At 35.0% G+C, this 24,837-nt stretch overlaps 1 protein-coding gene across 2 annotated transcripts in view; it reads left to right on the forward strand.

Moving 5' to 3' along the window:
- LOC129226504 (Krueppel-like factor 6) overlaps positions 1 to 24,837 on the forward strand; it is a 270,656-nt gene that overhangs the window by 140,462 nt on the left and 105,357 nt on the right. Inside the window, exon 1 of one of the 2 annotated variants that reach the window (XM_054861116.1) lies at positions 13,595 to 13,625. The exons of the other annotated variant lie outside the window; for it this stretch is intronic. Within the exon in view, the coding sequence (XP_054717091.1) occupies positions 13,623 to 13,625 (3 nt within the window). The 5' untranslated portion in view covers positions 13,595 to 13,622. Of the gene's footprint in view, positions 1 to 13,594; positions 13,626 to 24,837 lie in introns of those variants that run through there. 2 annotated transcript variants of the gene reach the window in all.

A 24,837-nucleotide genomic window follows, 5' to 3' on the forward strand; every position in this document is an offset into this window, starting at 1 on the left:
TTGCTGTGATTAGGACCTGCGTAGCCTTCGCAACGTTGCTAGGTTAAATTTGCCCCAACTGCAGTTTCGATTCAGTTCTGTTCTTTCGCCAACCACCGTACCTTGATTAGTGAAAAGATTTTCTCGACTGTTGTTAACTGCGTTTTAATTTGGAGCTTGCTGGCATTGGCGCAATGATGGGAATCCTGGGAGGTCACTGTGTCCTTTCGAAAATATCCTTATTCGGCACAATTAGTTTGACGATTTGGCAAAATTATCTTCATTTAGCAAAATTTGAAGCTCCATTCGGCAAAAAGAGAATTTCCACCTTCCCAAAAAGTTAAGTTCGAGACTGCTTGCTGGTCGACAAATTCTAATTTTTTAAAGTTTCTGGCTTTCAAATGTTTAACCTGTCGATATTTCTATCTTGACAAATTGATGAATTAGTTTGGTCATTTTGCCTTTTACCTGTTCCGTTCCCCTCTGCTAGATTAAAAAGACGAGCAATTTTTTTTCGCCGGCTGTCAAGCGAAGCATTTTGTGGTATGGGGAGGGTTTTTCCTCCCTTGTAATACGCTCCCATCACATGAAACAAACTAGAAAATTTTGCTCATTTATTTGACTTTGACATATTTTAGTTCCTTAGTATTTTCGGGCAGTGTCTGTATTAATTAACTTACATTGAAGTTGATTGAATGTTTTATATGTATTGTAATGAACGCGTTACCGGTTTTAATCTTTGTTTCTTTCAGATCATTTTATTATTATTATTATTATTTTTAGAAAATGAAACTTCAATAAAAACTTTCCCTGAAATAAAATTAAAAAAAATCCCCCAAGATAAATCACAGCTTCGGGGAGAACGATATAACGCTCGATCACCTCAAGAGATGAGAATTTATCAAACTGGACGTGTTACATGGCAGCCAGGGAATATTGTTACATGCCAAGAAAGATTCCGAAATTGGAATTTGAAATTATTCAAACTTAAGTGCCTCAATATGAAGTAAGAATATTAAACCAAATCAGGGCCGTAACCAGAAAATAATTTCGGGGAGGGTTTAGAAACTTTCATGTGGAGCTTTGCGCTATTTGTGCTTATGTTCAAGTCGTCGTGTTATCTATTATGAAAGCGTTTTATGCAATTAATATACATATGAAAGACATTTCAGTTTTAGATCAATATGTTTTGAAGATGTTTAAATATAAACAACACATTTAAATGTCAAACCGAACTTTTCTGGCGGGGGGGGGGGTGAACCCTAAGAACCCCATCCCCCTTGTATACGGCCCTGAACCCAAAATAAAATTAATAATAATAAGCAATAATTTAAAAAAAAATTAAATAGCACAAAAACTCGGTATGCAGGGGAAAAGGCAATGAAGTTTTAGTCATCTAACCGTTAATGTATTTCCGTTAAAAAAAATAAATAAATAATAATAATAGATAAAAGTAATGAACCAAATGTTTTTCCTAAGAAATTGCAAGTGAACTTGTGATCTCTTTCGCAAAAAAAGTTTGATCATTACCTTTTAAATGAAATATATCAGTTGTCACGTGCGAGACAAAATGGCGGCTTTTCCGTGGAATGACTCAATTGCGTACATTCCTGGTTCTTGTTTCGTACAAGTTCAAGATCGCGTGAAGAAGATGGAGGAATGGAATTTAAGATGACTCAGACATTTATCTACTTTGATCTCCAGCCATTATTCTCCGCCCTTCAATCTGTTTTCGGAAAATAATTAAACATTCATTCATTCACGTGAAATTAGATTTGGCTCTTTTTATGCAGAAAACGAGCTCTTTTCTTGAACCCTGCAGCTTTCATTTCCGTTTTCGTTTTCGACGAAGAGGAAGCATCGAGTCCAAAACTGCAAAACAACGTCGTCCTTTTTCCGGGATGCTGCCGCGGTCGCGACCCTGAAATTGTGACGCGCTCGAATGGAAGCCCAATATGGCGGACGCTGCGGTTTTTGTTGTACGGGTGCCGAGTCACAAGCATTTTTTCCTCCACATTCAAATGGGTTCATTTGAACTCAGCGGATTTTCCTAATTCAATGAAAAGTATTTTAATCTTTCCTGATTAAGTGCAACAGTAATTCGTTGCGGAATAGGGTTAATTATTTTTGAGGTAATTTTCTTGTTCTCGTGGTTTTTTTTATTTAAATTTGGAAAAAATGATTACGTACCTCAAAAAGCTGCTATATTTATTTACATTAATATTATATTCCAGATAGAACGAAAAATAAAGGCAAAAATTGATTGCGTAATAGAAACCATAACTCAGGGGCTTTATTCCTTTATCTTTAATTGCGTTAGAACCGCAATTCGATTTCTCACCGTAACTGCAACGTAGTATTTGGTAACTATCAACCGGTCCTATTTCTTATGGTTAACGAATACTTAACTCATGATTTTCCTTGATTTTGATTGTTATCAGTAAGTTATATGCAAAATTTGACATTTGTTTTTCTCATTACCGACTTTTTAATCCGACTATCAGTAACTTTTCCGTCTCATTACTGTTTACTACATAGTATTCTTCAATTTGTCAAACCGATCCTACAGCAAACAATCCCATTCCATATGTTTAGCGAGTACCAGACAGTCCAAAAACCAGGAAAAACCACAAGCAATCTGTAAATATAATATGCAAATGTTGACTTTGCTTTTTTCTTTACCGCCTAGAACCTGACTATGCAAATTCCCCGTCAGTGTCGGTGTTTACAACCGCAATTGCTTTTATCTCCGTAACTGCTACATAGCGTTTGGTAACTATTGGAACCGATCCTGTTGCATACATTTCCAATCCATATTTTTAACCAATGTCGGACAATCAAAGTTAAAAAAAAAGTAAAATGATCAGTAAATGATATGCAAATTTTGACTTTCAACTCCTTACCGTCCTTTTAATCTAACAATAAAATTCCCCGTCACCATTACAACTGCAAAAGGTTTTATCTCCGTAACTGTTACGTAGTGTTCGATAACTATCGAACCGATCCTATTGCATCCATTTCCGTTCCATGTGTTTAATGAATGCCGGACAATTAAAAAAACAAACAAACAAAAAAGTGATCAGTAAATGATGTGCAAATTTTGACTTTCAAATCCTTACTGTTCCTTTAATAATCGCAATTGGTTTTCTCTCCGTAACTGCTACATAATGTTCGGTTATTATCGAACCGGTCCTATTGTATACATTTCTGTTCCATATCTTTAACGAATGCCGGACAATCAAGGACAAAAAAAGAAAAGTGATGTAAGTAAATGTTATGCAAATGTTGACTTTCAACTCCTTACCGTCCCTTTAATAACCGCAATTGGTTTTCCCTCCGTAACTGCTACATAGAATTCGGTAGCTATCGAACCGGTCCTATATGCTAAACGAATGCCGGACAATTAAAAAAAAAGTGATCAGTAAATGATGTGCAAATTTTGACTTTCAAATCCTTACTGTTCCTTTAATAATCGCAATTGGTTTTCTCTCCGTAACTGCTACATAATGTTCGGTTATTATCGAACCGGTCCTATTGCATACATTTCCGTTCCGTATGTTTAACGAATGCCGGACAATCAAAGACGAAAAAAAAACGTATAGTGATCAGTAAATGATATGCAAATTTTGACTTCCAACTCCTAACCGTCCCTTTAATAACCACGATTGGTTTTCTCTCCGAGAATTCCTCATAAGGTTCGGTAATTATCGAGCCGGTCCTATTGCATACATTTCCGTTCCATATATTTAACGAATGCCGGACAATCAAAGACAAAAAAAGAAAAATCAGTAAATGATATGCATATTTTGATTTTCAACTCCATACCGTTTTTTTAATCTATCTCCAAAGTCTCCGTCAGCGTCACAACCGCAATTGGTTTTATCTCCGTAACTGTTATGTAGTGTTCGGTAACTATCGAACTGATCCTATTGCATACATTTCCGTTCCATATGTTTAACGCATACCGGACAATTAAAAAACAAAACAAAACCCCCCACAAAACTGATCAGTAAATGGTATGCAAATTTTGAATTACAACTCCTTACCTTCCCATTAACCTGACTATACCCGCAAATTCCCCATCAGCATCACAACCGCAATCGGTCCTCTCTCCGCTACTGCTACATAGTATCCTTCTAATGACCGCACTGATCTTATTACGTTACATATTCTTTGCCACCCCTCCCATCCTCTCCCCGATGCAACAGTAACCCATATTTGAATGAAGCTCCTTCCTACCAAGAATGACCTTTCGGAACGAACCGATCGATCCCAGTCTGCGCGGTCATTCACCGGATCGATCCAGACGGGGATGAGAGAGAGCTTTTCTTCCTCTTCTTACCTGTTCTCTCTCTCCATCCTCTCCTCCCATCCGGCCGTTTTCTCTCTCTGCTGAAGGTCTCGGTTTTATGAGATAGAGATAGATTAACATTTAAAAACTTTTGCTCAAGTTCAGTGTGTTTTCAGACACTTGTAAAGGAGTTGGAGATGGGGGAGGTTTGATTGTCTGGTTGAAGAAGTGTATGTGGTATAGTTTTTTTTTCAGTTTGTGGGTAAATTTTTAAGTTTTGCTTGTGTTTGATGTTTAAGGAAATATTTTTCCTTGGTTTTTGTGTTTATTTTGATTTTTAAAAGCGAAATAATTTGAGCGATAAAAGCAGTTCTGACGGGAAAAAGTTGAAAGGGGGGGGGGGAATGTTGTAACGTGTTTCGTACTGATGAAAATTTTATTTTTGAGGGTTTATAGCAAAGTTATTTTTGTTTATTTATTTATTTATTTTCATCTTGATATTCTTTTTAACTTTATAATTGAAAGTTTTTCTGAGCTCAATAAAAAACTTGTAATATAATTCCTTGTCTTGTGGGTAGATGTCATATGTTTGTGAGTCAAGCTTTTTAAGTTCTGCCTGTGCAAAATTATTAAAAAAAAATAATAATAATATAGAAATGCATACCAAGACATACTATTGGTGTTTTACATTTAATTTCTAGTATATTAGTAAAATAAGTAGCGCGATCAAAGTAATATTTTTTTTTTCTTTAAAGGGTATCATTTCGTTGAGGATTTTAACGTTGAAGAATTGTGGCAGATTTATTAACCTGACTTTCTTTGCGATTTTTATATTCTTTTTAACTTATAGCCAAAATGTTTTCTGAATCCTGCTGACCAGGAAACATCACGATCAAGGAAATTCAAAAAAATTCCAAATTGGTGGCATTCGAAAGAGCATTGGAAAACATGTTTATGGCACTGAAACTACGTGCCCTCGTGACCACGTTATCGAAACATGATGTCTTAAAAATTGCCGAAATTTTTAGTAAAGTCGCCACATTTAGCGAGTTTTGTTCAGAAATGGAAGGTAAGGCGCGAATTCAACATCTGCATCTGACAAGACATTTCACTTCCATATTTGGTCACCACCAAAGCGCGTGAGAAATATCGCATTAATTCTTTACTCGGGGATGACTACCATGGCGCGGGGTGTCGTGGCACAGACTGCGGCATTGAAATTTTTAGGGGCTTGTGTTCCGGGATATTAACGTGCAACTGTATAGGGGAAAACGCCACAGCCCGAAACATTTGTTTTATTTTATTGTAAAAACAATTTAATTTTTTGTTATTCTTAAGACTGTCTGTTAAAAAACTGATGTTTAAAACTTTTATGCTTCTGCGGGTGAAATATTTCCACTGAAAGAGTTTATTCGATAATGAAACTGTTTTAAAAAAAATGTGATAACCGTAGAGAAACGGTAAACACACTTTAAAGTCTTTTTTTTTTTTGAATAGTCGTAAATCTGAAGTCTTCAACAGTATCTAAATACGAAGAAAACGACATTTTTAAAGATTTCAAACCATGTTCTCAAATTAAAAAAAAAGCGATTTCTGTCAGTTATTTCCAGTGTGTTTTTCGTTATGTGTATCGTTTTCAAGTTATGTGTAAACCCTCTAACAAGTCAAATAAAAAAAAAACTGTATTAATTTTTATTTTGCTCGTATTTGAATTCCCTTTTAACGTGAAACATAATTGGTAAAAGTGACTTCAGTATTTTTAAAAATGACTAAATAACATGCAATATGATGTGCATTTACGTTATAGCGACTTTCAATTGCAGTGACAGACTTTTTCGAACTACAGGGGTTGTTGTAATGAACGTCGACTATAAAATTTTTAATAAGAATCTGTTATGAAGTAATTTCTGACATCATTAGTTTTGCTGTGCAAATTTTTGACAGTTACTATCCGTTGTTTTCTTTTTTTTAAATTATTATTTTTTTCGATTTTAAATTAAAAATTAAACATTTTCGCTAGCAGTGGTCAGACAATAAAACTTCATGAATGATAATAACTTTTGAAAAAATAAATAAGAGCTGGGATACTACAATCCATGATCATGTTCTTTCAACATCAAAAACTATCCATTTTATTTTCAATATGTAAGCTTTAACAAGCATGTTTTTTTTTTACTTATTCATATTAATTCTCGAACATAATTATTAATTACTTACAACACATTTCATTACAAGAGTACAAACTTAAATTGGTTAAGTAAAACACACTTGAAACGCACTTAAATTCTGAAATGCATTATTATCACGATTACAAAGTTAAATTAGTTACATTTTAATTTTACCCACACAAGTAAAGGGTTAATTCAAAACATCGTTTACGCGCTTTGCAGATGACCAGGAATGGAAATGAGAGTCTTGCTAGACGCATGCGATGAAATCACGTGGTATTTTCCATTTCTTGCCAAGTCTTTAAATTTGGCGAATTTTCGTAAGATTTCGACAGACTTTGACCCCCCCATATCTCAAAAACAAAAGGACGAGGGCACACAATATTTGGGTCAAATTTTTTTCTAAAGATACTCTTTCGAATGCGACCATTTTTAACTTTTTTCATGATTACTGAACTCGTGATGTTTCCTGGTGAGGATTAAGTATTATTTCTTACTAGAAAGTCGCCCGTCACGGTATGAACGGTGAAAATTGCTTCTACATTTGAAGAAAGCAATTGCCTGTTTGGGGATATTTTGATAGTTGACATTTTTACCTGAATTCCAGTGGATTAACCCTAAACTCCAGTAGATAGCGTTCATTGTTGATCACTTTTTCGTTTCTTCATTCTCCTGGAATGACAGCAGTAAAACAGTTAAAATAGCAGATCCAGTTCAGCCTTGCCACAATAAAGCATTTTCCTGCAAGTTAAACATTACCAAAACATATTATCAAATTATCATGGCGAGTTTCATTGTTGAAACACGCGGATTACTCGATCGTCGGCTATTATTTGTATGAGGATGTCAACGAATTTTGTTTTGTGTGTAAAATTCAACGTTCTGCATGTGTAAGACTGAAATAAAAATGATTTATGCTTTTGTGTGTTAATAAAATCAAAATATTTTCTGCTTTAACGTTTTTCGCTTCGATGGAGTTATGTTGTAGATTTGTAGCATATTAATAAAGGCAAAACTTCCGTCAGATTTCTGGTATATTTGGAGTTAAGGAATGTGGTGAAACAATTAAGCTTGAATGGAAAATTGGCTGTCATGATAACTTCTGACTTGGGGATCGCCCCAAAAGGATGTCACGCTTTGATAGAGGAGGGGGATTCGTGAAATTGTGACAGTTTGGGACAAGGGGGTAAAAAAGCGTGATGTCACATATTTTTTTGTAGCGAGATGCTTATGAAAAATAGTGTCACATGTGACAAGGGGAGTGGTAGAGGAAAGTAAAGTTGGGGGGGGGAGGTCAAATTTGTTTAAAAAATGACATCATTTATGGACAGTCCTTTAGGTATATTAAAAAACAAAAACAAGTACTTGTTTTCATTCTGTTTAATTTCTTCTGTCTCCTCTGCTAAAAAAGTATTTTTTTTCCCGAATAATATGAGAAAATATCAGACACACAACAATTTTAAATCAACAGCGTAATGCAATTTAGAAAAACAATAAAATTAAAATAATTGCAACTACTAAAAATACAAATGAAAGATATCAAAATTAAGTACCAATCTGTGAAACGTCTTTGTCACATCTTTACGAATAATAAAGCTTAAAATCTCTCTGTCTGTCAGGATCTCTCTCTATCCGAATTATAGTGGTCCGGATCTCTGTCAGGATCTCTGTGACGCGCATAACGCCTAGACCGTTCGGCCGATTTTCATGAAATTTGGCACAAAGTTAGTTTGTAGCATGGAGATGTGCACCTTGAAGCAATTTTTCAAAAATTTGATGTGGTTCTTTTTCTATTCCAATTTTAAGAACAAAATTATCCTGAGATGGACGAGTAAATTACGAAATTATCATAACGTGGAACCGTAACTTGGGTACAAGCCAATTGGCGAGAAAATTCACCATACATTATTTGTAAATATACAGGCGAACCAAAAGACCTTTTAATTTTCTATTACGGGCAAAGCCGTGCGGGTACCACTAGTATTGAATATTTTGACTGCAAGAAGAATTTAAAAAAAAGAACATGTTGTACCAAATAGTTACTTTTTATCTCCTATTTTTAAATGTATATGCATTTTTCTGCAACACCCACACATATTATTTCTAAAACTTGCAAAACAGTGTTTCAGCAAATCATTTCCTTCTGATTAATGTTTTATGCAAATGAATCTCTTCGAAGCAAATATTACTTTAAATCGATCCGCCGCAGTTAAAGTTGAAAGCGCCGCCGTGTTTGCTATCTTGGCGGCGTAATGCAATTACAGCGAGCTTGGGAATTCGCAGCATGTAAGACGATAAGTAAAACTGATGCAATCGGAATTTTTTATTTTCGGCATCGCTTGTCTATGATTCATCATCGACGTCTGACTCACACTCCATCGATATATGCACAAGATCAGCAGTTTCAGTGCAATGTCACATTCTAGCTAAGAGTTATCGTTAAGTTGAATAAACTCGCCGCTTTTTTCCAAGTTGCGCAGCTGTTTCGATTCTAAATATTTAATCGGATATCGTAGAAATGCTTGGAGTTGAAATGGTGTAGTAACCAAGGTTGCGGAGTCGGACTGGTTTTGTTGTAAATGAGCCGGAGTCTGGCTTTAAAATGTTGAGAATCGGCGTCGGAGTCGGTCATATTCTCTCCGTAACTTTGCGATGACTGCGGAATCAGAGTTTATTAATAAAAGCAAAACTTCCGTCGGATTTCTGATACAGTAAAACCTGTAAAGTTGACCACCTTTGTAAGTTGACCACCTGTCTAAGTTGACCGCTATTTTCAGGCACATAATTAGATCTATATCATATAATTCAACCTCTATCAGTTGACCACCTGTTTAAAAGTTGACCACTAAAGTAGTGCACCGCAAGTGGTCACACAGGTTTCACTGTACAGTGAAACCTGTGAAGTTGACCACCCTTGTAAGTTGACCAATGACCACCTGTCTAAGTTGACCGCTTTTTTCAGACACGGAATTACCCCTTATCATATAAATCAATCTTTGTAAGTTGACCACCTGTTTAAGTTGAGCACTAAAGTAATGCACCGCAAGTGGTCAACTTACACAGGTTTCACTGTACAGCCTGATCCGACTGAGTCGTGGGATCGAACTAATTTGGGAGTAAAAGAGTAGTAGACGGGAATTGAAGGCTTTAAAATTCAAAGGAATTCAAAGTCGGTAATTTTCCCTTCGGGTCCGCCCCTCATCCAGGAATGCGGAGTTGGAGTTGTGGAGTCGGAGGATCTAAAACTCTAGGAGTCGGATTTGAAGTCAGAGTCTGGCATCCCCCCCCCCTTTGACTCCATAGCCCTGGTTTCAACAGTGATCATATTAGTTTGAAAGTTAAAAATGTAACTGTTGTATAATATACGAGACAAATTCAGTTGTCAGGAAATAGTAGGAGGTATACTGTACATCAGTGCCGGATCTAGGGGGGAGCAAGCCGAGTCCCTTGCCCCAGTCGGTAACTTTTGGGAGGCTTCAAATTCACACTGTTTCTGTGTATTTTTTCGTTGAAACTATACAAAAATTTGTAGGATGATGAGTAATTGCGGCAGTTTCAAATTTTTTTTCCAAGTTCCGAAAAATCGAAGATCCGGCACTGGGACGTCCATGAGTTAAAGATAGAAAACTGCTTTTAAGAATGGGGTGGTTTCCTTCAGTCAAAAGTACTACTTTTAGTCATTGAAATGGATAGAATCAGCAAAAAAAATAACATGGTCTCAGAAAATACTTTCATTTTCCCCAACAGTTTTTTTTTAAATTAATTTTTTTAAATGTCCGATTTTTCAAACAAGGCGTGGTCTTTTATAACGTCACAAGTGCTGCACTTTGCCTGCCGCATCTTTCTACTACGTTTTCACTTTATGATAATCAAGCAGCGAATTAAAATTGCACTCTACGCTTGCTATCAACCCTATCGTTGCCAATACACGTGAGCAGGGCTGTGGAGTCGGAGTCGGAGTCGAAGAGTCGGAGTCGGGCTAATTTTGGGGTGAAGGAGTTGGAGTCGGAGTCGTTAGAAAACATGTCGACTCCGACTCCGGGCTTCTTTTTGTCTTTCATTTTTACTGACTCTCATTGTATTTTTTAAAAACTGACTACTACCAATTGTTTCGATTACATGTATAAAAAGCTACTACTGAAAAAATAACTACTATTATGGCAATCAGCTAGCTTGAGTGCTTATCGAACTTTCTGTAGCCGTTCCCTAGTTTGCTTGCTTTTTAACTTAACTAATATATAGCAACTGTCAACAAACGGTTTTGTCGCCTAACATTTTCAAGTAATCACTTTCAAATAAAAATAAAAATATAGTGTTTTGTTCGATCTCAGTTATAAAATAGTAAAAGGAACGTAACAATAGTAAGTCGGGGCCCGTACCTCAGGTGAAAACTTTTGAGAGTGATCGACAAATTCAAATAAGTTCTGGCACGAAAGCATGAATACAAAAGATCCGATGAAATAATCTAATGTTTTTTTTTTCTTTATTAAGACTATTTCTATAAGTTTGGTTCTCACTAAAAAGTATGGAACAAAATAAGTATAAATGATTTCTTGATTACAATACTCAATAATTGCAGTTAATCTTAAAATCTTCATATTAAGGTTAATTCTAAAGCAGCCAATAAAATTTAAATTAAAAATTTAGCGAAGAAGAAATATAGGTATAGAAAAAACTATTCGTACAAATCTGTATACCACCGCATTTTGTGTAAACTTTGCTCCTGACGCATGTGTCCTATTTTCGTTGAAATTTTATTGATGAAATATAATTTAAAATATAATAGGGAACATTTTCAGAATTAAAGTATTTATACTTTTTATAAACTCTGAAATCTACTTCCGGTGTCACCTACCACATGGGTGTCACCCGGGGCAAACCACCCCCTCTCAAGAACTTGGACTTAGAAAAAAAAAAGCTTTTTTTCTCTCAAATTACAACTTTCAAAAATTGAAAGCACACGATTTGATAAGTATCTATTTGTTAAATATTAAAGAGGGGCAAATTATAGGTAATCCTTTTCAGTTTTTTTAAAGGGATTTTTAAGTCATCTCATTTTTAAACTCGTAACTATTGGAAAATTTAATTTTTAAATTGAATTTCTAACGTTGTATGCGTCTTGGGTTTACAAACAAAATGCGAAATTTTCATAAAAAGGAATTGATATTTTAATCCCTGTTTAGAGGTTTTCCCCTTTCTCCTGAAGGGAGAGAGGGAATTGAAAAATACAATTTTAAAAAATTTGGAGTCGGAGTCGGAGTCGGGCGTTTCAAAATCCAGGAGTCGGAGTCGGGGTCGGAGTCGGTCATTTTCCTTCCGACTCCGCAGCCCTGCACGTGAGTAAAGATGCGAATTAAATATTTTACACGGTGAATGGCAACCCTCAATGGCATTTCTCATTTGTGATGTCATCGCCAATAAATGTAAACAATGAAAGCTCACCGATTTAAGTAATTTTTTAAAAATATTAAACTTCAACAAATTATTAAAAAATGGTCATATCCTATGTTTTTAAGCATGCTCTTTCAGAAAAAATACTTTCAAAATTTTGCAAACGACGCCATTATTATTTTTTCTGAAAGTACATCCCATATGAAAGGGAAAGATTCATATTCGTTTTTAAACTGTTATAAATTAGTACGTAATGAAAAACATGCAATGAGAATTAATTGGAAAACTACACACATTTGTCTATCAGATATGGCTTTGCGGTATTTTTAATGTTATTATTTTCTTAAACAGCATTAAAATATTAAATATCAAATTCTGGTGTGCATAGGCAACGATACGCAAATTTGTAAAAAATCTTTTGATACATAAATCATGATTACATTGCTGAGCAAAAGTAAAACTAAGCAATTTTAATATTTATGTGCCGTTTTCAATAAAATATTTGCATTTTAATGTTTTTAAGATAATATCCATATTCTTTCATTTTTAATAGTACATTATGGTTGTTTTTAGTATTCTTTTCAAGACAGACTGAGTTTGCCTCAAACGAGAAAACAAAAATCCATCCGATCCAAATCATTAAAATGCAGTTTTGCTATTGAATTAAATGAGATCCTTCTGATACATTAAAAAACCCTCGATGCGCTGTAAGAATTTTTTCCCCATTGACAATTACGGTTTGGAGAAATTACGACGCATAAAAATAACACGTGTGTTTGCGATCCTCTCTCGTTTTATGACCTTGTGCAATTAGAAGGGTGTTATCAAGTTATTTTCGCACGTGTCTGCAATTAGAACGTGGAATAAAAGCTCGATTAGATTTGTTCTCTGATATTATGAGGTAATTTTCTTTAATAAAAGTTAAGCCTTAACTCAATTTTTAAGTTTTCACTAATTAAAGTAATATAGTTATTACTTTGCATTACTTTTTTTCACGTTGCATAATTTTCTGATTGATAAAATAGTAAAAGTTAAGCTCTTATTTATTTTGAGCAATCACGATTGCTTATTGCTTTCATTTGACTGTTTTTGGCGTGCTATCATTTTATTTTCCCACCGCCACCCTCCGCACCATCACCGTCGACCGGCTCCTCACGATGCTGCTCCTATAACGAAAGCCGTCTCCAGGTTGCATCCATATGCTACACACACGTGCATACATACACAACTACACACACACACACATACACATACATTCACCCACACACATACACAAACACATACACACACTCAAACACATACACACACGCATACATACAGACACCTACACATACACACACATACAACTACCCACACATTCATGCCTGCACACAGACACAAACACATATGCCTACACACACATACACATACCCCCCCTACACACATTCATACACACAATTGCCCACACTTATGCCAGCACACAGACACAAACACACATGCCCACACACACATACACATACCCCTATACACAACACACATAACCCCCACACACAAACACACACGCCTACATACAGACACTCGTGATTGCGAAAAACATAATTTGAATTCAAGATGTCAAAATTCAAATTAATTTTTCCTTTTTTTTTTTTAGTTTTACTGGTCTAAGTATAATAGTTATTTCTTTGCATTCCCTTTTGTTTTTCATGTTATAATTTTCTTTTGTTTTTCCTAGGTGAGTGGATTTTATTGAATTATGTTTCCCGAAGATACTTGGATTTATATGTTATTTGAGACGGAATTCATTCCTTTGGATTATGGTATGTAGTAGTTTAAAAACTGAATACGGTTTTGGAAAAATAAAACACATTGTAGGACATACATTCTCACGGATAAGTTATATGCAATAATATACTGATTTACTGATAAATATATACTATGCATTAATATACTGATTTTTACCCAATATTTAATATGCTTTTTTCACACGGTATTTAAATAATAACTCTGGTGCAATAATGCTTTTTTCACTCTATTTAAAGGATAACTCTGGTGCAATAATGCTTTTTCACGCTATTTTAATGATAATTCTGGTACAATAATGTTTTTTTCACGCTATTTTAATGATGACTCAGAGTCGATATGGCTGATTTCGAACTGTATTTTAATTAATATTCAGATGCTAGGACTTTTATTTAACATTGTATTCAAAAAGCAACTCTGGCGCAATAATTCTTTTTTCACAAATTTCGCACTGTATTAAAATAATAATTCAGATGCAAGGACTTTTACTTCACATTGTATTTAAATAATATCTCTGGTGCAAGAATACTTTTTTTTTCATACTATTTAAAAGATGATTCTGGTGCAATAATGCTTTTTTCACATTATTTTAATAACTCAAAGGCAATAATGCTGATTTTGCACTGTATTTAAATAATAATTCAGATGCAAGGACTTTTGTTTAGCATTGTATTTAAATACTAAATCTGCCGCAATAATGCTTTTTTCGCAGATTTTGCACTGTATTAAAATAATAATTCAGATGCAAGGACTTTTACTTCACATTGTATTTAAATAATTACTGTGATGCAATAACGATAGTTTCGCATTGTATTTAAAATAAATTTCAGGCGCATTAATGCTGATTTTGAACCGTACTTAATAAATTATTCAGATGCGAAAATGCTGCTTTCTCATCCCATATTTGAATAATAATTCAGATGCAACGATGTCGATTTCACATCGTACTTAAGAAGTAATTCAAATGCAGCAATGCTGATTTCACACCATATTTAAACAGTAATTCAGAGGCAAAAATGTTTTTTTCACACTGTATTTAAGTAACTTTCTTGCAATGATTTCATACCATATTCAAATAAGTTAACAAATGCTGTTTTCAAATTATATATAAATAATAATTCCGATGCAGTAATGCCGATTTCCATATAGATGCAAAGATAAGTACAAACTTCACATACTTCAAAAGTAAAATGAAAGTGAAATGATACGCAAGATGGGGATATCAATCCAAAATAATTTATCTTTATTTCTGATTGAGTCAATTTGCTTTTTTTTTTAAGTTGTATTTGTGCCGATATGTTTTCTATTAAATTTCTATAGCCGTATAAATTCGTAATTGCTTTAGTCGTAGTTTATAATTCCTATGAATTATTTAGGCATTTATTTGTGTAAATCAGGATTAAAAATATAATTATGTTTTGTGATTTTGTTTTTCTACTCAGAAATTAATAAAATTCGTAAGCTAAAAAATAAATGAAATTTTACCATAACAATATCACTGTTCTTGCATAAGGTTTCTCTTGAAAATTAAAAGGAAAATCGATTTTTTTTTAAATGATAGTTGCACAACAAATGTCTCTACTGTTGCTTCTACTTAAAATTTATTTGAACATACAGTAAACTTTCATTATCCGGACGTTATTAAACCGAACTTTGCTTAATTCGGACAGGCATTTATATGCACTGGATACTACTGTAGTTTTTATCTTACGTTTATCGTAAGTAAAATAATGTGAGTACTAACTATACTTAATTTTCTCAAATGCAGTTTTACATTTCATTATCTTGAATTCAAAATATAAATTTAACAGCGCACAGTAGTTTGTTTATGTACTTGTACTTTGGCTCAATTTATTGGTTATTTTGTTCAATCCGTACTTCTATTAATTCGGACGACCTGGATCCCCTATTAGTACGGATTAGTTAGGTTCTACTGTAGTGTTTTCCAAAATTGTGGACGCTATTGAAAAATTTTCGTTTTTTGACTTCAAATGACTATGGAAAATGTTACGCTTCCACAAAATGCAAATCCATACATATTATTTTAAAATCATTTAGTACAGAACTCAAAAGAACAAAGTTCAAATATTTGCAGCACAATACAAATTATTTGTACTTTAACCTAAACTCAAACAGTTGAAGTTGTTTGTCATGTCTAACTTTCTTGGCCAATCACTGTTTGTCTTCTGGGAATCAATCAAATGTTAATAGCTAACAACTGAAGCTGATGTCATGTTTACAGTTGGGACAAGTCATTATTGTGCTTTGTTGTGAAGAAGGAAAAATGTTTCTTATGCAATCAAATTACAATTTTTTCTGCTTAACTTTTTTCTTGTGATGCAAATATGAGAATTATGTTTTTGGTGTATTGAATTCAGTATTAAACTCTATTTAAAATGATGCAACAGAGTTCGCCTTTTGTGAAACGAACATTTTCTAGGAGCGCACAAAGTTTTTAAAAATTCCGAAGTCTAAGTGTTAAACAATGTTGACCACCACTGTAATCGCAATTTCTAAATTAAGGATATCTTTTTTATTCCGTCAAGAAAATGGTGTTATTCATTTTGCCTTTTCCATTTCCTTAGTCTAGAATGTTTGCATAATGGATAAGCATGTCATAGCAGACGTTGTGGGCGGACAAGTTGATTGGGTGGTTTTTCGTCTGCAAGACTTCCTTTTTCACTGCGCATTTTGAGATTTAAAAAGGAATTTATTTTTCTGTGGACTCAAGTACTGTTTGCTTGCTTTTGATTCATATCTATCTCCAGCTCTGCAACCGGAGTCCCGCTATGCACATAATGCTCTCAGTTGAAACGTTTCGTTTAAATACGAAGTTGAAATCTTGTTTTGGCATTTGATTCTCTTTAGACACTTTTCTTTTATAAAAAAAAAAAAGTTCTTAGTTGCCTTTAATTTTACGAAATATTTCTAAGCTAAACTTTTCAGTGCAAACATTGACTTAAATAAATTGATTGCACCATTTGTGAAATAAAATCCGGAAACGTTAAAAAAGCTGTGCTGTGTTATCGTGCCTTATATGAAATCGAATTTTATTAACCGAAAAGTTCAAAGTGAGGTAGAAAAAAAAAGTTTAAACAAAGGTTCCTAAATATATGCAGGAGTCCTCAGTGGCTAAGAGGTCGAAAGCACTTGCTCCCGCAGCTACCTGTGTCTCAGTTTTCTATTTTATTTTGAAGCTTTTTAATCTTCGTTTTAGTCGTATATTTTCAATTTATCATTGTATTTTCAATCATTCCCTTTTGCTAAGTCATAGCAATTGCTATGACTAATCTAAAGTATGCACTGCTGCCGTCTAGGGAGGGGTCCGACACATTTTGCTCGGGGGGGGGGGGGGACAAATTTATAGATCTGGGTTTGGGACTAATGCTGGTCTATCTATCGGACTATTTTTAGGTTCTTTTATTCTCCGTTGCAGACTACTGAAAAAAATTCTACAACCGGGCCAATGACAAAGATCTTTCTGGGGGTATGGAAATCCAATAAAGTTTTCTGAATCTTAATAAAAATTCTTCTTTGTCAGTTCTAAACAGAGATCCCAAAATCAAAAGAACACACTCTCGACCTTCCCATCCCCACCTCCCCCAACTGGAAACAGCAAAACGAATTTCCTTAATAGAGCGTCAACACGGAGTGACATCTCGAGATTCATGTCGGAGGATTCGAAATGGGATATCTTGGAGGCATCCTTCTCTTTCCACACAACACCGTTCGGCATATCATTCCATCTGGACATATGCTAACACGCAACCGAAGCCTCTCTCGCTCGCGCAAGCGTTAAAAATGGCGAGACCCTTTTTCCCGCCGGATGCACCTGCCACGCGACTGATAAGCAGGATGGGAAGGAAGCGCATCTTGCGTGCCCAGTGCCTGCAGAAGATCCCTCCTCCTCCTCCCTGCAAGCGGCACATTAGAGAGAGGGAATCCGAAATTCGAATGCTGCCCATTTGTTATCCATTTGTTTCAATTTCGTGCCGAACCTAATCTGCAAGAGGAATCGGCATTGTGGAGTTGGTGTGTGACAAAAGCGGAAGAGTGCAGTTCAGGTCATTTGATATTTCCTATCGTTTTGTAGGTTGAATTATTGACTCAAAAGGTTTTACCCCTTAGTTTTTCATTAAATAAAACTTTGGAAATATGTGCTCAGGGGCGCCTCGAACTTAATTTTTAGGAGAGCAAAAAGTCTCAATTTGCCGAATGGAACTCCAAATTTTGCCGCAAGATAATTTTACCGAATAGAAGTATAAATTTTGCCGAATCGTCAAGCAAAATGTGCCGAATAACGAGTTTTTCGGGTGGTTCTAGTGACCTCTCATCGGGGCACCCCTGATTTGGTCGAATGATTACAATTTCAAATCATTATGTACAAATTTTGCCGAATAAAACTCCAAATTTTGCCCAGTCGTCAGGCAAAATTTGCATAATTAGGATATTTTTGGAAGATCACAGCGACTACACATTTGGGCGCCCCTGCATGTACGCATATAAACCCTCTCATATACAGTTTCAAGCGAAAGGGTAGGGTTTTTATTTCCTTGCTGCCCTGCAATCTGATAGGAATCATCACCACGAAAGACACAACACACATAAAAACTTTATCACTTATATTCTTAGTGATTGGTACAGGTAAAACTTTGTCGAGCATATGCTCTGGAGTACTTGCAGAAATTAACGATCAATTTCAACCACGATAGGTATCTTTGCAGCTTTAGACCCACACGTACAAAACTTACTCTTGTATATTCTTAATGATTGGCACACGTTAAACTTCGCTGAGCCGATGCTGTCTGGAGCAAGGAGCTTGACCCTTAGCGGCTTGGCCACCGAACACACTTCAACAACAAGAAGTTCTGTCTAGAACTAGACTAGCCTACTTTCCCGTATACCCATACTACTTTCTAGTACCTGATCAATGTTCTCAAAATAGCTGAAATCGCAAATTGTTTCAAACATATTTTTCCAATATTTTAAGCTACTTTCTAGGAATAAAATATTCCTCACTCATCTAAAAAAATTAGATGCGTAAAAAAAAGAAAAAAAAAAACAAAACGAACAAATAAAATAGCAGCAACTTTTAAACAAAGCAGCTAATACACTTTTTTCCATTAAAAAAAAATTCTTCAACAGCTTTCAAAACGAAAAAAAAATAATAAAAATTAATAAGCTCATTAAAATAAATACATCCTATCAAAAAAAATCGTTTCTTTTTCCCCTGTTGCCAAAAATAATTTTTTAAATGAATTAATGCACTTATCAAGATAAATAAAAACAATAAAATGTCAACGTAAAGAAATACTTTTCATTGTCAAAAAAAAAAAAAAAAAAAAAAAAAATCGTCTGCGCGTATCTTTATGTAGAAACATAAATGACTTCGAGTATATTCACCGAAAACTGAATACCTAAATAAAAACTTCAGCGTTAAAATAAAAACAAATCACATCAACAATAATTATTTCACAGTTAAAACCATAGCGTCGGAGTCGGAGTCAATCTAATTTTGGGATGAAGGAGTCGGAGTCGAATATCCAAGAATCGGAGTCAGTCATTTGTCCGTGTATAAATTTTTGCCAAAGCTAGGAAGTCATAGTCGAAGTCGGGGAGTCGGAGTCCGATTAATTGTCGGGCACAGGAGTCGGATTCGGATTCAGGTGCCCCTAAATTCTCGGAGTCGGAGTCTGGAGTTCGGCGTCAAGAGCTATTTCCAACAAAATTTGTTTGAAGTAAATCCGTCTTCAAGTACGGAATCTACATTGACTTTCAGTTTCCCCGTAGGCGCTAATGTTAAGGGATTTGAACTGTTCAAAATTGAACAGAAAATTGTTCAAATCAAAAAGATATTTTATATACAAGTTTTTCATAAAAAGCTTTTTCCTACAAAGTTTGTTTGAAGCAAATTCGCCTCACAGTTCGGAATTGCCTTGAATTTCCCCGCAGGAGCTAATGTTAAGTTTTTTTGAACTGTTCAAAATTGAACAAAAAATAGTTCAAACCAAAAAGCGAAATATGGGAATGAGGTGTCCTTGCCGAGATCTTTCGAACAAAAAAAAGTTTGTTCGAATCGGACTATTCATTCAAAAGTTATTAGGGGGGGACAGACAGACAGACCGACAGACAGACAGACCGACAGACATTTTTTCCCATCTCAATACCCTACTTTCCAATTTTTAATTTTTCGATATTTATTTAATTATTTTATTTATTTTTGACTTTTTTTTTGTTTTTCGGGATATTTTTAAGATGCATTAAGCCTTCTTTCATGCTTTTTTCTTCTTTTTTCTGACTTTTACTGGGAAAGTAGGCTAAAAATTATGCATTAATGTTCTTCGTTTTTTTTAGTTTCCGTTTGCTTACAAATTCAATTTGGTTTATTTTTTAACTTTCGCATTTTATCTTTGTACAAATTATGCAATCATTCCACTATTGCTGACTGGCTCTAAGAATAAACTTTCCATGATAAAAAGTAGCTATCGTCTTAGCCCGGTCAATTTAGACATAAAAATAGTGATCAAATAACAAAAATTCCGGGAAAGCTAATTTTTTGTAGAGACCTTGGGTTTAGCATTACAAATAAAGTGCCAAAAGTCCCCGTCGATCCCATGTGCGCTAAAAAAGTTATTCGGGGTCAAAAGTCAAAATTTTAGGTTTTTTGGATTTTTCTCAAAAACGGTAAGTTTTATCGAAAAGTATCTCCGACCAAAGTTGTAGATCTCAAAATTCTCTATAAAAATGGTTCTTATGATTTTTATCTCCAAGACCAAATCATTTCCCAGATATTGCGTACTCTCAAAAGACAGCCAGTCACTTACAGAATCCCCTCTACTCGCATGGCCTTGAATAACATCTGGCTATTCTAATTCCGTGTAGCATCGTTCACGTACCCGGAGGTGCCCAACCCACTAAGGGCATGGGCTCAATATCGTGGAGCCCCCCCCCCTAAAAAACAAGAGCCTTCTCCAAAAACTGAGAAAAATACCCCTCGAAACAGCCCCCCTTTAAATGTTTTTTGAGCTCTCAAACTGTAACCACATTTCATACAATAAAACATAGTTTGGCTGGCGAGTCGCATAATTATCTTGACTCCTGACAATGTTTGGCCTTAGTGATACATTGTAGTTAAGATTTCTAGATTCTAAAATCCATCTCTCTTGGTTGGACAACAAACTGTGGTTGACGCTTCTTCATCTAATTTTGAGCGTCGTCTCACTGCTTTAGTATAACGTGAGGTATTGGAAATCATATAATTCAATAGTTACGCAATCAAGCACCATTTCTTTTAAAGCTTTATCTGATATTCCTTTTTTAAGAAGATGATCCGAGTTTTCCCACTTCTGCTTATCAAAGAACTCAAGTTGAAATCTGGAATTGTAAATTTTCGCTGTACAATCGAATTCTTCAAACTTGTCATCGTATTATGTTTGGATCATCAGCTCTTGTTCTGCAAACTGATTACTTTGAGAATCTAAAAAATATAACACTAGGTATTGCGGATGACCATCAGAGAACTTGTTTCGAGACGGATTACGACGACCAGTTCGAAGATGGACAAAGAACATTTATAATTCCAGATTTCAATTTTGAAGCTGAGAGAATACCATGAGCTCATTGATAAGCAGAACTGGTAAAACCCGGCAGCTCCCTCTTTCAAAAAGGGGACTTTCGATAAAATTTTGAAAGAAATTGCTTGATGGCGTACCTACTGAGTAGTATGCCTTTCAAAACCTCACATGTCATACTGAAGCAGCGAGACGATAGGCAAAATAAGAGAAAGAAGTGTCAGGTACAGTTTGTTGTCTAACCAAAAGGGATGGATTTATTCGATTCAGATTAGAATCTAGAAATATTAAGCCACAATACCATCAAGCCACAATTTCAATCAAGACTGAAAATTATGAGAAGCAAAATACTTCAACTCGCACGCCAAACTTATGTTTTATTGTAATTAATGTGGTTACAATTTGAGGGCTCAAAACCCATTAAAGTTTCTTTAGTAACGTCTTTTGTTTTAAAGGATCACTTATGTGGGCTGTTGCAAGCCACATTTATATTTTAAAATTTTTATACTTAACCTTTGTTCTCTATCATAGGTAAATTTGACATTTTGAGCCAAAGTTATGGGCTAAGTGGAGAATTAACTTTTTTTTTTACTAGATAAGAAATGCTTTTATTGCTCTTTTTTCCCGTATCTATGTAAGAATTAATTAATATGAAAGCAAACTTTTACAAATCATAACTTCTAATGTTTTTTCTCTAGGTACGGAGCAACACTGTATTAATCAATTCTGACACTATATTGGTCAAATTCAAGATTCAACGCATGTGTGGAACTTTAAAATACAGTTTATTATTAAAATGATCTTATGCAATGTGTAATCTACACAAAAAGCCTGCTATTAAGAGCGATAACATCAAATTTATCAAATTTTGATACTTGATGAAATTATTGTAACTTTTTCCAGTTTTTATGCATTTATGATCCATTTCAAGGCGGAGTGACACCTCAAGATATTTTTTGCGGTCGAAATCCTTTTGCATAACCAACGGGTTATTACTTAGCGTTTATCAGATTTTGATTTTTTTCAATTTACCCTAATGAACATATCCAGTACTTCAAAAGTAAGTCCACCTCGTACTAGAGCGGTATTAAGTGAATATGAATCCAGCTTTTGTTGTAAAAAACACTGCTTATTTTGTGGCGAAAAAGCGGATGAAAAGGCTGAGAAGAACAAAACGCAGAATTATCGCAGAAAAATTCTTAAATTTTCTACACTTGCATTCAAAGAATCCCTTTTAAAATTAGCTAAAGATCGTTCGGAGGTGTACCAAGAGTTGCCCTTGCACGTTTTAATGTTGAGTATGATTTAGTCGCTGCTTTATGAATATTTCTGCGATAATTCTGCGCTTTCTTCTTCTCAGCCTCCTCATCCGCTTCACAGCCACAAAATAAGCAGTGTTTTTGAAAACAAAAGCTGGATTCAAATTCACTTAATCGCGCTATAGTACGAGGAGGACTTACTTTTGAAGTATTTGGCTTTTGAATTAAATCCTCACGTTGCTGCGGAGATTAAACTTTTCCGGGTGTATGATTTTCTGCAGTTCACGCGAATTGTAACGGACTTTTGACTTCTTAAATAACCAGCATTCTTATAACTTCTCCCGACACTTGTATCGATTAAAGTTGGCATTCCACAACTGCCCAGCACAACAGTTTCACCTTCAGTCAAAAGTTTGTTGCAAATAAAGCAAAATTGTGACATTTTTCTCAAATATTGATCAGCACAAACAGTAGATGCTTGTAATAAATACGTTTATTCTCTCGAATTGCACGTTTAACTATAAAAGAAGCATGTACGTCAGCCCACCTAAAAGGGGTCATGGCCCAGACTGCGCCATCGACATTTTTAGGGGGATTGTTTTGAGGGGTATTTTTCTCAGTTTTTGGAGGGGGGCTCTTGCTTTTAAGGGGAGGCTTCGCGATATTGAGGGGTGCGCCCATGCCCTTAGTGGGTTGGGCACCCCTGGGTATGTGAACGACGCCACACGGACTAGAATAGCCAGATGTTATTCAAGGCTGTCTTTTGAGAGTACGAAATATCTGGGAAATGGTTTGGTCTTGGAGATAAAAATCATAAGGACCATGTTTATAGAGAATTTTGAGATCTACAACTTTGGTGTGAGATACTTTTCGATAAAACTTACCGTTTTGAGAAAGATCCAAAAAACCTAAAATTTTGACCTTTGACCTCGAATAACTTTTTTAGCGCACATGGGATCGGCGGGGACTTTTGGCACTCTATTTGTAATGCTAAACCCAAGATCTCTACAAAAATTTAGCTTTCCCGGAATTTTTGTTATTTCCATTGTCTAAATTGACCGGACTATCTGTCATGCTTTAATTAACTTAACCTTGGATTGGAGATTTTCCAACAGAACTACCACTTGTACCTAGAAGTTTTCTGTAGCAACTGCAACGATGTTAAAATGTTTCCTCATTTCACTTTCTCAGTATATAATGTAAATCGCACCAAACTTCGGGAAAAACGCGATTAACATGAAGGATTCAATTCATTTCGAAACTTTTTTATTCATAAGGCCTATGAATTCTTGAAGCTGTCATGAACATATGTAAACTTAAGGGGACCAAACGTCCTGTTTTTAGGTATCCTATCCCGCTGTCCCTGCATACACTCAAATCCGGGCACTCCCGAACTTAAATTTTTGGGAGGATTGATGGATGATTGACGGAAATTGTTAATTTGCACAGCAGAACTTCAACTTTTGACGAATGATAATAATCTTGCCGAATGGAATTCCAAATTTCGCCGACTGATGATAATTTTGCCAAATGGATTTCCAAATTTCGCCGAAATTTTAGGGGGGCGGGGGTAATTTTGAAAGCTATTTTTCTCTTTTTTATTAGGGGGGGAAGCTCTTGCTTTGGGGGTGTTCGTGATATTTAGGGGGTACGCCTTTTTTCTTAAGGGTGTGGGCACCCCTGCCCGAAGGGAGGACGTGGGTGGTCACTGTGACCTTCCAAATTTCTTTTTCGACAACAGCCCTTTCCTTATTCGACACATTTTTGGCGTGCGATTCGGCAAAATTATCATCACTCAGCAAAATTTGAAGTTCCATTCGTCAAATTGAGAATTCCCGCCCTCTGAAAAGTTTAAGTTTGGTGTGCCACATGTGGTGGCTAAATGAAGCAGTGGAACATATTGAAATGAAAATTGCATATGCGCGTTTCGGAGAAATAAATTACTTACTTTCTCCTAGCGCGTTAGACAGTGAAGAAGAGTTATTGTTTGCTCCAAAAGACGTGTGTGGAATTTTCATTCCATTTTATTGCATTACTTCACTTCATGCCGCAGCTAATAATTCATTTTGCCCATGGCAACGGGATATTTATTTACTTTTCCTCTCATAAGTAATTTAATTCTGCCCAAAACAAAATGAATACAGTTTACTATATTTATTTTGTCATAAAATTATAGTAATAAGTAATATTCATAGTTATATAAAATAATAATATAATTTATATTATATAAAATATTTATGAATATTAAATAATGAGAGTTATAAAATATTTTGTTTTAAATCATAGTTATAAATATTTTTATAGTTATAAAATTTAGAAGTAAGAATGAATACCGACTCGAAATTTCAAAGAAATAAATCTAATTTTGTATCTCCAATCTGGTTAAATGGAGAGAAATC

This window comes from Uloborus diversus, chromosome 7, assembly GCF_026930045.1.
Source record: "Uloborus diversus isolate 005 chromosome 7, Udiv.v.3.1, whole genome shotgun sequence".
Classification (NCBI taxonomy): domain Eukaryota; kingdom Metazoa; phylum Arthropoda; class Arachnida; order Araneae; family Uloboridae; genus Uloborus; species Uloborus diversus.